Genomic DNA, 16,787 nt, shown 5'->3' with positions numbered 1-16,787 from the left:
AGTTAGCCGAACATTTTTGTTTCTATGGAGACAAATTCCGATCACAATGTCGGTTTGGAAATTGAGACTGGTGCAAGTCCATTGTCTGACCCTTGTCGGGTCTTGAGCGACGCATTGCTGGCGCAGGTGTTACCGGAGATGCGTGTTCTGCGTGAGAAATGCGACGAAATTTGCAGAAGTCAAAATGTCATGATCGATTCCATGCAGCAAGAGAACGAGAAGGTCTCGCAATGGAATCCGAACGCCGAATTCGAGACTTTCATCGAAGAAGTGAAGTATTATCGCGGCAAGCTGCGCACCATCAGGAAGACGATGTTGAGCGTCACGGAAAAGAGTAACAAAATGAAGAGACGGGCTGAAAAACTGAGGGACAGAAGAGAGAGGGGGGATTTGAAGGAGGAGGAACGGAAACGAAAATTGGAGGAAGCCGAGAGACGGTTGATTGCTAAAAACGCATCGTCAAGCAATACGTGACAGGTGCAGTCGAACCCGTTGATTCCAATGTTCGGCTTGCTGCATGCTTCTATAGAAGGGACTCCATATTCGTGTGTAGACTGAGATATCCTTCCGTCAGTGAATATCATCTGTAAGCCTGTAGCCCTCGTGTCCCGAGTAAGGCTGGGCAAAATCTAGTAGCCTAGTTCATGATTTAATCGAGTATTAAGCTTCGGGTCAGGGTCTCGTATTAACGGTGAGAATGACCTGGGAAGTAGATAACGCCGATAACGGTATTCGCTTTTTCGGGCAAAATACAAATATTGTCAGTTACACATCATCGATTATAATTTTTCAAAAATTGACCGTGACTAATTCACTGACTTCATTGTTTCAATGCTTTCTTTCTTACTATAGACACTATACTGTGTGTTCGGTTAACTCTTTGCAATAGGAATTGACTTACTTTGGATTTTTTTGGTGTTTGACTTCATAGAATATTCTTGAGAATCTAGCTAGAATTATTTGCAAAATCCATATGCTGCTGCTGTCCATGTCAGATTGAATTTGGATTTATGGTCCAAGTTTTTGACCATTCAAAGTTTTTCTATTTATGATCAACTACGATTGTGACTATAACTATTTTTCTAGAATTAGAAGTGAACTTAATCTGTCGTAATTTCACGGAAGAAACGCCATGTCGGTATAATTAGATTTTTGTGTTTAAATGTGATTTTTATCCAAAATCTCCTTGTCTGATTGTTTTTTCTTACGAGCAAACTTAGAAGAGGTTGATCTATGCGTGCGTACATATTTTTATACCGATTAGACAGTGCAATTCATTCTTTTTTCCCTGCATATTTTGACCGCGAAACGCAAATCATCACGATTGCGCCCGGCTTCGTGCATTTTATCGGGTTCAAAATTTCCTATACGACGTAACGTGCTATTGCAGCTCTTGTATTTATTTTACAGTGAAGCATTTGCGAACTAGTGTATGACGCATGGTGCCGAGATGGCGAAGTGTAAGACTGTCCGGCGAGGAAAATTGCGGAGCTACGTCAAGGAGAAGATGAACGTGGAAAGCGTTCAATTTGAAGACAATGTCGAGCTTCTGATATACCTTGATTATTTAATGTTTCTACGGCGGCTAGTACAAGAATCTGAAAAGATGGCGGAGAACACAAAATCAAAATGTTTGAAGGAAGGCGTTGTGAAAACGTTAGGTGAACTATTGCTGGAACTCGACAAGGAAAGAATATCTTGAATGCGAATGTATAAAAGAGCGATTGAGAATCCCGCTGTCAAATTAGCTGCTGCCAATTATGACGCGAATGGCATATCCGGATATTGAACTTACACGGCCCAAAGCCATGGTGTTGATGCAACTGACTGTGTGCGGATGGCCATCATCCGAGATTCGGCAAGGCTGTTTTCTCAGACTAGAATCAGCAGTAGGCTATTTGTGTGAGGTTGTCCAGTTTTCACTTTTAAATCATTGTAGCACGCTACTATAAATTTTACAGTGATGCGAACGAGGGGAGAAATTAGTTTTTGATGCTGATTTTTGTGGATTTTTCTTGCTCCCCAGGTCCAGCACCATTTACTAATTGATAGCCTATTGAATACTTATCGAGTGGTGTTTATTGCCGTGCTTTTGATTTTAATGTCTTGTGAAAATACTTTCATAATAACCTTACTATGATTGGGCCGTTGTGTGCACGCCAAGTTCCATAAGGCCTGATTCACCGTACTCTATTGTCGATTTTAATGTGTTTCAATGTTAACCTGTTATTACATTATTGCATGACTTTTGTCATTATCAAACACCACGCATGTTACACCTAACTTATTCGAGGCAGAAGTTCAGTTGAAAAGCCTGTCAGGATGTCAGCAACTTGCATCAAATGCGAAGACAACGTGGCGATGATATTAGTGGGGACAAACGGACGGTTCTGCAGGTGAAGTGAATTACTGACTTTATGAGTAATATATGTGTCTCGTTATCAGAAGCTATTAGTCATGGTACTACACGTAATATCGTAATCAATAGATCATAGATGCATTGTACGTACAATCTCATTGATATATGCATATTGGTATTTCACATTTCCCGGAAAGGTAGTGTTGCGGCTACTGACCAGAGTTGGTCAGCAACCTATTGCTATATTCTCTAAATTCACTTCTGTTTTGAGGCTGAAATACATGGTACCCTTGTGTCATGATAAAAGCAACACTGTTGCAGGTTATCTGCCTTGATATTATTGTAAACTGTTGGTACTTTACCAGTTACTTCACGGAGTTTACCTACTTGTCCAATTATCTTGCTTCCTACCGGTAATTGAGGTGGTGGTAGTGGCGGTATAACTTGAATTTGCACTCATACAGCCTATTTTCGGCTATTTTAAGCCGCGTGGCTCCAGTCGCTTTTTGGTGACTCTACCTGACTCTAGTCATTTTCTAAAATGCCAAAAATAACTCGAGTCGAGTCAATTTGCGTATTGACTTGACTTGTCCTGTCCTGACTTGAGACTCGGACCGCCAAGAAAGGCATTTCGTTGTAACTTTGAAGAATAGTAAGCTCCACAATATTGGTATTTCGTCTATCAGTACGGGTGTTCGTAAAAATAGGGCCAGAGACCGTGTACAATGATAAAAGTTATTATATTATGAGTATGAGGCATTCAATATCACAAAAACTGAGTTGTAAAAGGTAAGTTGAAGGGGATTGAGATCTAAAATGAACACTGAACACAATGACTTGGTCTCGGACTCGCACAACACTGTATCTTGGACTCGAACCATTGAACCCTGACTTGACTCAGTGAAGTGAAAACGACTCGAGTCGAAACTATAAAAGTGTAATTGACTTGTGACTTGGTTACAACCCTGCTTACTACCCACCCTGCTTTTAGCTTGGCCACATGTTTAGTTCACTTGAATTAGCCTTGGAAATAGCTATTTCCAGTTGCTTCTATATTGGTAGGTGTCCCAATGCTGTCTAATATGCCACCTCTGAATCGTTCCAGGGAATGCTTTGAGAGGTACTTTGCACACAAGTTCCGAGCGTCGCTTGGAAAAAACCCTGTCGTACGACACGGTGATAAAGTCGCCGTTGCTTACTCGGGCGGTCCCGCGTCCAGCGCTCTGCTTCACGTCATGCTAGAGGTGCGCCACAAAGTTGTCGTGTTCGACCTTTGAACTTTGCTAACCGTTGACGATCAGTCTCTGTCGCCCGCAGCATTCAAGAAACTGAAATTTCAACCGGGCGTGATCTTTGTGGACGAGACCGCGGTGTTGCCGGATTGCGATAAATCTCGTAAACTGTCGAGGGTGAAAGACGTGTTGGAGGCGTGTTCTCTTCCGTACCACCTTGTGAAGCTTGAAGAGGTTAGCCTATTTTGTATATTGATTACTCAATCCATACACGGGGGCAAACATTCTTCGTATTTGATCGCGATAGAATAGTTGCTCATCTGAAGAAATTATTGCATCGTGTATTTTCAGTGATTTTTGCTGTCGCAAAATACAGCAAATTGTAGACTAAGTACATAGGAACTGCCGAATTATTCGCTTACCACTTGAAAAGTCTAGCATACAACAGTGGTACGCATACCGCCACGCTAGGTATACAGTACTTGATCAGATTGAATCTGTGCAAGTGATTTTTAACATGCAAGTGCCGGTTATTGAATTACGTCATTGAAAGCCTCTCATTCAGGTGTTGCAAATCAACGAGGAAATGGACCAAGAGGTAGCGCGGCTTTCAGAAATCAGCAAAACCCTCGAATCGATATTTCACAGCGTCAAGACCCTGACCAGCAAAGAGGAACTTCTTTACCGACTGAGGTGATGGTTTGATTGATGAGCGAGAGTACTTAAACACTCTGTGTCACCGGGGTCAAAGTCATTTTCATCACTGTCCTCAGATTATAGTTCTATAACTCCCTACTATGCTGTTACGTCACGGAAATTGGAGATCTCTAATGGCCGATATTGATATTTCCAATAAAGCTCAAGTTGTTTATATATCTAAACCTTCCTTTGCTGTAATATGTTAAGTTCCTCAATTATGGCTCGTTATTTTTGGACACTTCGCTTGTAGTCGCCAGGCTTCATGCTAACGCGGGAGCTTAACGTTGTTAGGCGCATTTCTTTATCTTTTCAGATTATGGTATGATTGGGGCTTAAAACTGTAGTTACACTCGATACTTTGAATATCTCTCATGGATTTGGACATTGATTTGAAAAAAATTGAAATTTAAGGATCTTGGCCAGATTTGGATTGGGTAATGGATTTATGAATAGTTTGAAGCTGATTTTGGACTTGGGCATGAAATTTCTAATCATTTCAATGCGACTTTTGAACAAATTTCAGCCCCTACTGGTTTTGGATTTAGCTTTCGGCATGATGCTAAATTTGTTATAGACTTAACAGACTCGGGCTTAAAAATATTGAATTTACTCATCTCTGATAGCCACTTGCTTGATTCAGATGCAAATTGATCTGCCACACGGCTCGAAAATTGGGTTACAAACACGTATTCCTCGGCGAAACCAGCACGCGTCTCGCTATCAACATACTCGCGAATCTGGCCCAGGGCAGGGGCGGGCAGCTCGCGGCCGACACGCGATTTACCGACGGCGGACGGTATTTCGGAGTTAATTTGCTGCGGCCCATGAGAGACATCGGTGCAAAAGAAATCGCTGTTTACAACAATTTGAAAAAGGTAGAATTACTTGATTACTAACCACCTCTGCAGAATACTGTTACAATTTGCAGCATATAAATGCGATCCTCGTATGAGTCAACACCATAGCAGTCCTGCAGATCCCAATATGGGCCTAACGTTTGAAGCAGTTTGACATTGTTACAAGTTTTGTGTAATTTGATCGGCAATACCTGTGTCGTTATTGATACATTGCAGCGTGACAACTCACAAGTAATTATATCGCCTCATGTCTCTCTCAGATGTTTTATGGACTTTAATGTGACTTCCATGATATGACATCACTTTTAATTGCTGAGTAGAGCGGACCAACTGATGCTATACGGAACGCACGATTTTCACCGTTGCAAATACTATGCTTTGAATCAAAGATTCAATACTTTTACTTGCCGTGAGAGCTTCAAAACCTAGATGGGTCGTGACTCATCATTTAAAACATGTTGCACAAGATTACTGTACACATGTTTGTGGGAACTATATATATAATATATAATATATTTCTTCTCTGGCATTGCTGACCTTGTGGTCGCTTGAAAATATATGTTTGGTAGGCCTATTGAATTTTACGGGACAATATCACTGGCTGTGACTTGATAAGTGGAATCAGTCACCTAGGACATGGTACTCTGATTCTCCCGGCCCTAGATATAATAGAAGATGTCATGTAATTGAAATTATGTAGCATGTTAGTTCACCATAATGTCTGAATCAAAATTAACTTGTGCGGATGTTTCAATATTGCGTCTGGAAATATATTCCTGATAAATATTATAAGTAGAAAGTTCAGTGTGTGTCTTTGGGTTCTATCATGACTAATCGTATTTTGGACTCATAGTTGTGATTTGTTTGGACAGGTCGAGACTGTGTTTTTTCCAACGTTATCAACCAAGTCAAAGGCCAACGCGAGTATACAGCGGTTGACCGAAGACTTCGTCGTGACGTTATCCGCCGATTTTCCTTCTACGGAAACCACTGTGTTCAGGACTTCGAACAAGATTGCGGTTGGTAGTTTCGTGTACCGTTGCGCAGAACTAATCGTTAGTAGTAGAATGTTGTAGCCGAACTTTTGTGACTGACATTGCCTGCTTTTCTTAACCCACCATTTAGCCCCTGTATCTTGGTAAGAGTATCTGATATGTACTTTTTTCAAAGTTTCACGCAGTGTGGTGCCATTGATAGTTGAGGATGTGTTCGATCATGCAGAAAAATGGAATGTTCTCTGAATTATGTTGCAATTGCGGATGGTTTTTTTGAGAGAAAATGAAACTCTTTTCGTGTGATTTAGCTTAGCATGGCGCCTATGCTAGGAATCAGTGACAGGCACTACAAAACTTGAAATATTGCTTTCATGGAGGACTTCATCAATATATATACTGCTATATGTATGCCCAGCGGTTTGGCATTGTATTGTATTTGTCATTGTATCATTTGATTTGCACACATCCTCCTGGATAGTGACATAGCCTAATTCAGAAACCTATGCAGAAAATATTTGTGTTAAGCAAGAGAGTTCTGAGATCGTAATCTGCGATCGCGAGGTAAAAATCTGTGACGCCTTATCGTATTTTGAATGTGCAAACACTTTTCAGACGTGCCATTTTCTACTTCTTACAGTAGCTTCCGATTATCTTGTAAATTTCCACTGCTAATTTTAGTCGAGTAGAATTTGTGAATGCTTTTACCACCATTGGCATCGCACATCGCAAAGTGTGTTGTGATGTCACTTCCTGTGTTGATTGTCGTTTGTGTTTAGATATCAAAATCAGGCGACAGCGAAGAAGACAAAGTGTCGGTTTGTAGACTTTGTCACGGCAAGCTGGACAATCCGTTGAGCAGCTCTTCCGCGTTGAGAGCTATCGAATTCACTGAGAAACTAAGCCTCGGCGCGTACGGCACTCCTACGCAGCCGAACCTGGGATATATAGCTCGCGACACTCAACGTTCGGACATGGAAGCAGCATCTGCGCTCTGTCACTGTTGCAAGATTTTGAAAAAGGATATACCGAGCGACATCGATTGCGAGAACACCGCATTAAGTCGAATTATGTTTGACGATCGCGCGAAATTGAACGAAAAGGAAATGCTAGAAAAAATAGGTGATATTTTACTGGTTGACGATTAATGTATCGGATGTGGCTTGTTATTCAATTTCTCGCCTCACTGCCTTTTTTATGTTATACTGCCGACTTGACGAAGTAGAATGTGTCACTGAATGCTGCTAGCTTAATCTAACCTGGTTTTACCGTTGTTACTACAATTTGTTAGTCATACTCTTGTTTTTATACTTGACTAGTGAAATGAAAGGTATTTTTAGGCAGGAAATGATTGCAGCTCTGAATCTGTGTCTATGTGCCATTCATTGAGGTACGCCACTAGTGTTCCTGTGGATTGAAAATTATTTCTGTCGGACGTAACACAATTTAATCGTGCAAGCATTCATTGTATTTCATCGTTGATGCATTTCGTCTTGTGATGTTTTAGTTAAAACTTGAAACTGTAGTACAACAGAATGTTATCATATTGGCCGTCGCAAGTTTTAAATGTGATCAACGTTGTGGAAGCTTAATGCTCGTTGTTGATTAACTGTTACCTCAGGGAACAGCTGCCAAATATTTTCCTGCGTATATTTTATCGTTAGCGGTACGGTAACTTACTGATACTTAACTGCATCGCCGTGTTGGTCGTAAAATAGTGATCTTTGATCAGGTTTATGGATTCCCATTACCGAACTGTAGCTGTCGGGTTAATCAGTGACAAACTATCATATGCTATTTCCCAATATCATGCATTTACTCGTCAGCACTATTGTGTGCTGCTTGGCGATTATTTTGTCTATGACTTATGATAGGAAGGAATAAAGCCCATTTCTATTTCATTTCCAGTATCTTTTTTGGAAGGCAGTTTAGAAGGTTTTGCTTGAGTGTGGGACAGTTATTGACTGGCATTGCAAAAGTTGGTATGTGTACTGTAGCTGTGGTGTTGTTTATCCATAGATATGCACTTTGCAGCGATGTGTGCGGTATCCTGTTAAACTGAATTGTAGGTTGTTCCAGTGTGGTGTATTCGATGTGCAAAACACTTTCAATGCAGCCATGAACTCTCTAGACATTTTATGAAGATATTTTTCAATTGATAAGATTGAAATGCTTATTTGTACAAGGATTGGAGATAAAGGTTCATTGTTAAAATATGTTCTTTTCAGTCTTGATTTGCCAAATTTTAGTAGTAACTTTTATAATTGAAGCATGATACGGAATGCTACCTTTCTTTTTCGATTCAATCTTTGAGAGTTCAATGAATGCAATTGCACCCTGTAATATTAGCCTAAGGCTTTTCATTTTCCACCTTCGAGTGAGGCATAATGAGGCAGTGAAATTTCTGTGACATTTGGTTCATCAATCATAAGTGTGAACAAGGGTGGTGTACTGATCTGATATATTATTTTTTGTTGGTGATTTAGTGTCTTGGTGTTGTTGCATTTTTGTTTTGAGAGTTCTGTCATTTGCCCTGCATTTTATTATGTTACTCTTGTTTCACAAGATATTTGAGTGTAGCATAGTACATTATTTGTTAGCATATATTCTATGGCTGAAAAGACAAGCTTCAAATTGAAAGGGGCCGGCGACGCGTCTGACTCTTTGAGTACCGAGGAAAAGCAATATGTTCTCTCGTTAGACATTGGAACCAGTAATATACGATGCCATTTGTACAACAGGAAGGCAGAAGTATGCGGGAGGTAAATATGAAATTGTTGCTGACACTATGAAGTAGCCTACACATTGTGTAAAATATTTTGCTTTCTGACGTGGTCAGTACTGAGTTCGAGCTGAGAGCTCGAATCTGCTTCTACTGGGAATAGATTACCGGTAACTGACATTAGAAACAGTTTTTAGACTAAATTCGAGCATAGTCATAGACTTCAAGCATAGCTCATTTGTATCCCAACTGATATTGTGAAGCTCATCTTGCACATTACGAGGGTATAATGAATTTTCCCATTTATTCACTATTAGGGTTACCATACGTCCTCTTTTAAGAGGATTTGTCCTCTTTTTTGACTTAGAAAGTGTCCTCGGAGAACGCCCTTTTGTCATCTTTTTTGAAAATTTAGGTCACATTTAGAGCAAAATGCGAGTGATATGCCGTAAATTAGCACAGAAGTGACGCTCCGGCGGGTATTTCGGAGTGAAAAACGGTGATTTGAGCTCTGAGCGACAAGTTGACTTTTTTTTTCATTTTTCTAGTCAACCACCTAGCAATGTGGAGAGAAAAACGGTATTTTGAGCTCTGAGCGGAAAGTTGACCTTTTTTTTAGTCAACCGATCATAAAGTGGGAGAAATTCACCGATTTTTGAGAATTCTTCTCCGGTTTTGCAAGTCTCAAATTTCTGAAAAAGTGTCCTCTTTTAGATTTCCAAAATATGGTAAGCCTATGCACTATTAATACTGGAATGTTGTGTGCTTGTGGCCTATCGACCTATATTGGTATGATTCGTATGACCAATTATGAGTAGGCCTAATTCAATTTTGGAATTTGTGGGCTATATTTGACACTAACACTTGTGATGAATGCGAGTAATTGCAATCCTCAGACCGTATTGAAAACATTCTTTGAAGGTGTTCGCAACAGATTAAGATCAATTACATTGAAGAACAGGGCGTCGAGATCGACCCAGAAACATTGTGGGTGCAAGTGACAGAGGTTATCAAGGTTCGTTCTTGCTGTGGCAATTCAAATGGGTTTGTTCCTTCTATCCATTTTGCTGATGTGCAGGGTGCGTTAGACGATGGTCAGGCTAATGCGGATGAAGTCGCGTCATTGGGAATATCTGTTCAACGTGGCACTTTCATCGTATGGGATGACGACACGGGAAAACCGTTTCACAACTTCATCGTTTGGCAGGTAAGCCTACCATATTGCTTAATACCTTGGAAAATGTTAGTGCATCGTCCATCCGTCACCTCAAGATATCTAGTAGGCCTATAACTAAGGATGAATCACCATTTGTTTTCCTTTCAATTTGCTTATATCCGTCTTTAGGACACCAGAAGTGAAAGCATTGAAAAGGATTGGAACAGTTCCTATACCATGAAAGTGGTGAAAGCAGGTGGCAAGGTCGCGTACGGGGTTAGCAGAATGAAAAGATTTCTGGCTGCGGCTGTGATTAATTTCCGAACGAATCATGTAAGTAATTGCAGATTCTGGTTTTTCAGACAACTTTATATATGCTGAAGCATTTCCATGATGAAATTCTCCCTCCCTGCCCCCAGGAACAGATAACAGCAGGTTACTTTATACCAATACGCGGTCGGCGCAGTCCTCAGTCTTCATCTTCATGCATTAAACTATATTCATGGACTATCTTAATTGGATCATACCATACTCTATAAGCAACATTCTCATCAAGTTACATAATTGTGGAGACTAGTAATGTATTAGTAGTTTAGAAATAGTATGGCAATAACTTTAGTAGTTTACAGTGTGATATAACCTATATGCTATTACGCAAATGCAATTTCTCACTCGCACATTTAAGTCAAAAGACACAAACAGGAAATATTTGATGACTCGAAATCCAAAAATTTGAGGCGACTTGACTTCAGTCACTTTCACAATTTGCTTGCCTTGACTATTGACTCGTGAGTTTTGAAATGACTTGGTAATTGGTATTGACTCAATATGAGTTAAAACTCAAAGATAGGGTGGTGATCTTGACACTGGTCGGGGAATCTTTGCATCAATTTTTTTTCGGTGATTGACTTTGCCAAGTGTTTTCAATTTTTGACTATTTCCTTTCTTTTCATCGCATTGAAATTTTGGCAAATAAAATCGTTAATGAAACTATGCTGCCACAACCGATGAGCACAAACAGCATATGTAACTTGCTCACAAGTCTACACTGTTTCAGCTGACGATACGTCTCCTTTGGCTGCTGGACAAGTATCCTGAGATTCGCAAAAAAGCGCGCCAGGGCAAAGCCCGTCTTGGCGCGTTGGACACGTGGCTCATATGGAAATTCACGTCGCAAAAGTCCTACTGCACCGAAATGTCCAATGCATCGTCCACCGGAATTTACGACCCGTACATCCAAGCGTGGAACGGATTTTTCTGCAAATTGATGAACATTCCAATCGAGCTATTTCCGCCGGTTTTAGATAGCGACACAGATTTCGGAGTTTGCGACAAAAAACTTTTCGGTGCTGAAATACCTATAAGAGCTGCCCTCGGCGACCAGCAATCTGCCATGTTCGGCCAGTGCTGTTTCCGAGAGGGTGACGTTAAATTAACTATGGGAACTGGGACTTTTGTGGATGTCAATGTTGGACCAAAGCCGCACGCGTCGGTTCAAGGCTTTTACCCTGTCACGGCTTGGAAGAGAGGTGGTACTATCGTTCATTTGGGGGAGGGGTCCAGTCACACTTGCGGAGACGCAGTGCAGTGGCTTATTGATACACTATCCATTGAGTCACCAGCTGTTACTGCTAGTCTAGCTATGTCAGTGTCAGACGCGAACGGCGCGTATTTTGTGCCTGGGTTTTGCGGCCTGCAAGCACCTGACAACGACTTTAGCGCTTGCGGGTCTATCATGGGATTGAAGTCTTCGACCAAGAAGGCTCACATCGTCAGAGCGGTGCTGGAGTCTTTAGCATTCAGGTCAGTTGCTTTTTATTTTGCGCCCAGCCCCATGTGGTTTTTGTAGTGCTACACTCCAGGAGTTTGTTTTCTGAAAATATCTAAGAAGGCGCCAACTGTCCGGAGCACTACTTTCTGCATGGCAAAATCTAAAATGGAAAAGCAGTAAGATTGGCTTGAAAAAATGCTGAAGTAGGAGTGGAAATATTATATTATCACCACTCTTTGAGTATGTAGTGCAAATGATAGAGTATGCTTGAATAATATGAAAAGTGTTGAGCAAAACCATATACATTTTACGATTTAACAATTGTAATTTTGTAGATTTTGGGATGTGTACATTTGGAGTGAAATTGTCATGTCATCTTGGGAAAAAGCCCATGTGTCATGGTAACGTAATATAATTTCGAAAATTTATAGTGACGTCCTCAGTCATTTTGAGTTAACTGTAAAAATGGATTTTGCGATTTCCAGTAGCCACCCCTGAATAACTGCTAAATTATTCGACGTCTCGACCAAATCGACTTTTTGGAACTACTTTTCATACCTTCATAGTCTACCTCCACTTAATGCAGTTTTGGCATATCTTGGAAACAAGTACTACTACCTGTAATCCGGTATAAATTTATGACGTTACTCGGGCTACTAGACTACTGGAATACCAATTCTGACTGCTAGGACCACCTCTATATACTCGAATAGTACACCATCAGTTCCCAGTTGCGGTCCATTCCTTTTGACTAAGCTGATGTATTTACTATTACTATTATGTTTTTACTATTATTAAACTTTGAATACGATCCTCAACCTTATACGGATCGCAATGGTAATGCTAATGAGCGTTTCAATTTTTCACATTCAGAGTAGTTCAAATATTTGAATCGATGGCATCCGAAGTGTCATTTCCAGTGCAGAGAGTTGTTTGCGACGGTGGTGTCACGGCAAACGATTTTGTGGTTCAGATTATTTCTGATCTAATAGGTAAGTGGTTTCGCGACCCCGTTTTTCATAGTGATATCGACAATTCTCGATAAGTGACAGGTCGTGACGATAGTGCTGCTAGAAGTAACGTCATAAATTTCCGCGGAAGTATAAGATGGTAACCCAAGTAGAAGTTTTCAGCCTCTGTACCAGGGTTGTAACCAAGTGACAAGGTCCCTGGTCACAAGTCAATTCTACTTTTATAGTTTTGACTCGAGTCAATTTCACTTCACCACCGAGTCAAGTCCGAGTCCAAGTCAGCGTTTAAAGGTTCGAGTCCGAGTTGCTGTGTCGTTACTCGAGTTCAAGTCCAAGTTATTGTGTTTACACTGTTCATTTTCGAGTTCAATTCGGTTCAACTTAATTCTTACAACTCTGTATTAATAATATACCGTACTAACTTTCCTCTCATTACACGATCTGTGGCCCTATTTCACAAACACCAGTGCTGAAAGGCAAAATACCAATATTGTGGTTGCTTACTATTCTTCGAGGTTATAACGAAATGCCTGTCTTGGCAGTTGGAGTCTTGAGTCAAATGACTTGGTAGAGTCGTGCGTAATGACTCGAGTACAAGTCGAGTCAAACAGACAAATTGACTCGAGTCGAGTCATTTCTCGTATTTTATTAGTCTCGAGTCAATACAACCCTGGTTTGTACTCTTTACCACTCGAGTAGAACAAGAGGTCAAGTCAAAGTCATCTTGATTTCCCAGGAGCAATAAAGTACTGGTACTAGTTTGAGTTGAAATTTCCTCCTTGGGTTTAGTCTTATCTATGTTCCTCATTCCTGTACTGTACACGACATTTTTTTCAGATATGGAGATTCATAGGATGAAGCAACTTGACATGTCTGCACTCGGAGCTGCTTTTATGGCGGGCCGCTCAATTGGATTTTGGAAGTCGGACAAGTGTTTGTCGGTAAGATGAGTATAAAAGGTTTCTCTGCCGTAACAACTTGGCCACAACAATTTACTGGTAGCTAGTGGTGGACACGAGGATTTATGTACTCGAATCCAAGTCGAGTGTTGATTTTAATGATCCGAGTCCGGCAGTGATTTAATTTTTTTTAAATACTGAGCTCTTATTTGACCAACAAGATAGCGTATTGGTGAAGTGTCCGGCTTCTTGATCGGTAGGTCGTGGGTTCAATCATCGGCCGGGTCAGACCAAAGACCTGATTAGTAACACTGGTATCCATGACTTCCCTGCTTGGCGCTTAGCAATACCGGAATAGCATGGAGGGGTGGTGCAAAACTTTGAAAGCCTTAAAGGGCTGTATATGCACCTTCCTTGTCCAGCGGCTTATGCACTCATGGTATGCATATGCACAGTCGATGTGTATGTATATCATGAGTCGGTGCATATGCCGCAAAACGCATCAAGGGCAAAAAACAAATAACATCCTTGCCTTGTCTAAGGAGAATTATCGTTTCGATAATCCCTTCACAGTACACCACAGGATCCAAAACATGTGGCGCAGGGCTACCAATGTTCATAAAACGACATTTATTTGAATTAGTGATCATCTGACGGCGTTACACAACAGACTGTGTCATATTTTTGGTGTATACTATCACAAAATTATTTCTGACCATGTCGAACTGACAATGTCTTATTTGTGACCAAATGAAAGGTGTATATTTACACGTTTCTCTTCATGTATGGGATTTCATAATGAGTAATACTCAAAAACTCGACACAAAGTCATTTTTTATTGGGGATGTCAATGTTCGAATAAGGGCTTCAATTGATTTTGTCAGGAGTTGATCACGGTGGAAAAAGTTTTCCGTCCGGACCGAAATCGTGCGAAAGAACACCTTTTAAAGATGAAAGAGTGGAAGAGAGCTGTGGAAAGATCCAAGAAATGGTACTTGACCTCGTAGGTCTCCGACAGTTTCCAAGACTGTTTCGATCGAAGACCAACCGTCAATTTTGACTAGTATCGGATCAAAGTGTTCGCGTGTGGTATATAGTCACTAGACATTGCTGCAATTGTTCCTGGATGTATATTATTATTTTATGTTTACCTCGATTAGCTACTTTCCAAGCCGCCACGTTAAGCTTTATATTTAGGTATTCCTTCGTCAAAGTATATACCTTACAGTGCTATATTGTATATATAATATATACAATTATACATATTCTATAGCCGCCGACTTACGCGGTTACGAGGTGGCGCAGCCATGATATTAATGAGTGCAGGGCCGATATTAAAACGTCACGCGAATGGTTTAACTCTGCACGTACACCTGCACACCAGCGGCATATAGTAAAATGCGTTTTCGTGCGACGATGACGTCAGAGATATGGAACAATTATGACGTCACAATACTACGCCACCTCGTAAAAAAATAAAAGTCGGCGCCTATGCATATTCATATATATCATAATGTTGTTGGTACTTTCAGGACTGCAGGCATGGCAGTATGATATATTTAACTTTTCGTGTGCCCATTATCAAGGGTAAACGGGACAATAGCAAGCATATAAAGTTATAATAATAATCGTCAGATTATATTTTTATCTGGTTAAGACACACACAATGTACAACGCGATATAATGAACAGATAGTAGGATGCCGAACGACCAGTTGCGTTCTCTCAAACTGGCATCCACCTCAACCTAGTTGCCCATGTCACAGTTATTTCTTCGATGATTGTCTCTATTCCGCGGCTCTTTGTTGCTCTTTTTATTCTTTGTCGATGCGCTCTTTCATCGGCTCTATTTCTGGGCTTTTTTGTCGCCGTAAGAACAGCGACGTTGGGGAAGAAGGGCCCAGAATAACCTCCGAGGCGGAATCGAACCCGGCCGGCAGGCGATTATCGTCACCACTACGCTACCTCATCTAGGAGATTCAAACGAAAACCGATTTAGCAACGTTTGACGTCGCAATGTGGCATTTTCTGGTAAAATTACCAGGTGATGGTCATAACAAAGAGAACGCAATGTTTTGCGTTGCTGAATTATATGCAATGAATGTAGACCAGAAAGCAATATTCCAGGTTGGCACCATCAATGATGTAATAATGTGCAGCTCAGCAATCAGCGTGCAACTTCACGCATTATGTATGGTGAATTTTCGTGGGTTGCAGTAGCAGGACTGTAACTGCCGCACCACAAACTTCTCAATTAGGGGCCCGAAATTATTTAGTGATGACACACGAAGATTTCAAGCTCGGTCAACTAACTTTTATGATTTGGCCGATTTCAAAATATGGTAACCTTAGTTTAATGGGACCCAAGACCAACGTTTTTGGGTGGGGGCTGACGAAGTGCTTTTTCGGTCGTGGCAGTAGCAAATTGCGTTTACTTCGCATTTTCCGCACCAATGCAGCCATGAGTATACTGTACACAGACGGCAGCTGTCCACAACTTTCGACTTGGAAATTTGTGACTTCATCCATGCACTACACTACCTCCCTATGATTCCCCCGTCGCTTCATTGTTGAAACTTTTTAGTGGTTTTATGGCTCTCTGCTCCTAAGATTGGTCCTAGACCTAAACCCCTTACTAAAAGCCTTGGTGCCAATTGCGTTTTAACATTTGTCGACGGTCAAGTTTCTAAGTGGTTTGTGTGATGAATATATAGCAGCCAATCAGCTATGTGACGTTTGTGGTCGGTGAAAATAGCGTGGAATGTCCCTTTGCTATTGGCAGATGTTTGACACCGCCTGCTAATAGACAAGATGATCTTGAACATTCGGCAGAATCTGGGACGTATAGGGCCTACGTCCGGTGTATTTTGAAATAGGCTACTGTTAAAGTACTTGCAAATCTATTTACCAGTTGAGGAATGCGTTATTGGGTTGACATATTGTTCGTTTGTAGCGTCGTGGTAATATCTTTTATCTGCTTGCTATGAATATATTTTACGATTACTTGAATTTATGACAAGCCTACCTTGGTTAATTCATTTTCATGCGATTTTGCCTTGCTCTTTTTGTGAAAAAACTCATGAATATGCCAATTTTGACTGCATTTTAGAAACATGTTTGCACAACTATC

At 40.8% G+C, this 16,787-nt stretch overlaps 3 protein-coding genes across 3 annotated transcripts; all 3 read left to right on the top strand.

The window, feature by feature from the left end:
• LOC145453533 (biogenesis of lysosome-related organelles complex 1 subunit 6-like) lies at positions 1-2,299 on the top strand. The gene is made up of 2 exons (XM_080331499.1): positions 1-477; positions 1,411-2,299. Exon 1 carries the CDS (start codon positions 25-27, stop codon positions 472-474), a length of 450 nt encoding a protein of 149 aa, XP_080187625.1. The 5' UTR covers positions 1-24; the 3' UTR covers positions 475-477; positions 1,411-2,299.
• On the top strand, positions 2,257-8,040 carry LOC145453531 (cytoplasmic tRNA 2-thiolation protein 2-A-like). The gene is made up of 7 exons (XM_080331497.1): positions 2,257-2,396; positions 3,465-3,603; positions 3,661-3,825; positions 4,157-4,284; positions 4,931-5,165; positions 6,020-6,166; positions 6,919-8,040. Exons 1-7 carry the CDS (start codon positions 2,323-2,325, stop codon positions 7,285-7,287), a joined length of 1,257 nt encoding a protein of 418 aa, XP_080187623.1. The 5' UTR covers positions 2,257-2,322; the 3' UTR covers positions 7,288-8,040.
• Positions 8,041-8,177: 137 nt separating this feature from the next.
• On the top strand, positions 8,178-14,926 carry LOC145453530 (glycerol kinase 5-like). The gene is made up of 8 exons (XM_080331496.1): positions 8,178-8,901; positions 9,783-9,876; positions 9,940-10,068; positions 10,207-10,350; positions 11,075-11,820; positions 12,662-12,780; positions 13,597-13,700; positions 14,543-14,926. The coding sequence occupies exons 1-8, from the start codon at positions 8,750-8,752 to the stop codon at positions 14,663-14,665; spliced, it is 1,611 nt and encodes a 536-aa protein (XP_080187622.1). The 5' UTR covers positions 8,178-8,749; the 3' UTR covers positions 14,666-14,926.
• Positions 14,927-16,787: the final 1,861 nt, after the last annotated feature.

Source organism: Botryllus schlosseri, chromosome 13 (genome assembly GCF_051294905.1).
Source record: "Botryllus schlosseri isolate E-star chromosome 13, Bs_hap1, whole genome shotgun sequence".
Taxonomy (NCBI): Eukaryota; Metazoa; Chordata; class Ascidiacea; order Stolidobranchia; family Styelidae; genus Botryllus; species Botryllus schlosseri.
The sequence above is the reverse complement of the archived record's forward strand: the minus strand, read 5'-3'. Positions and strand labels throughout refer to the sequence as shown.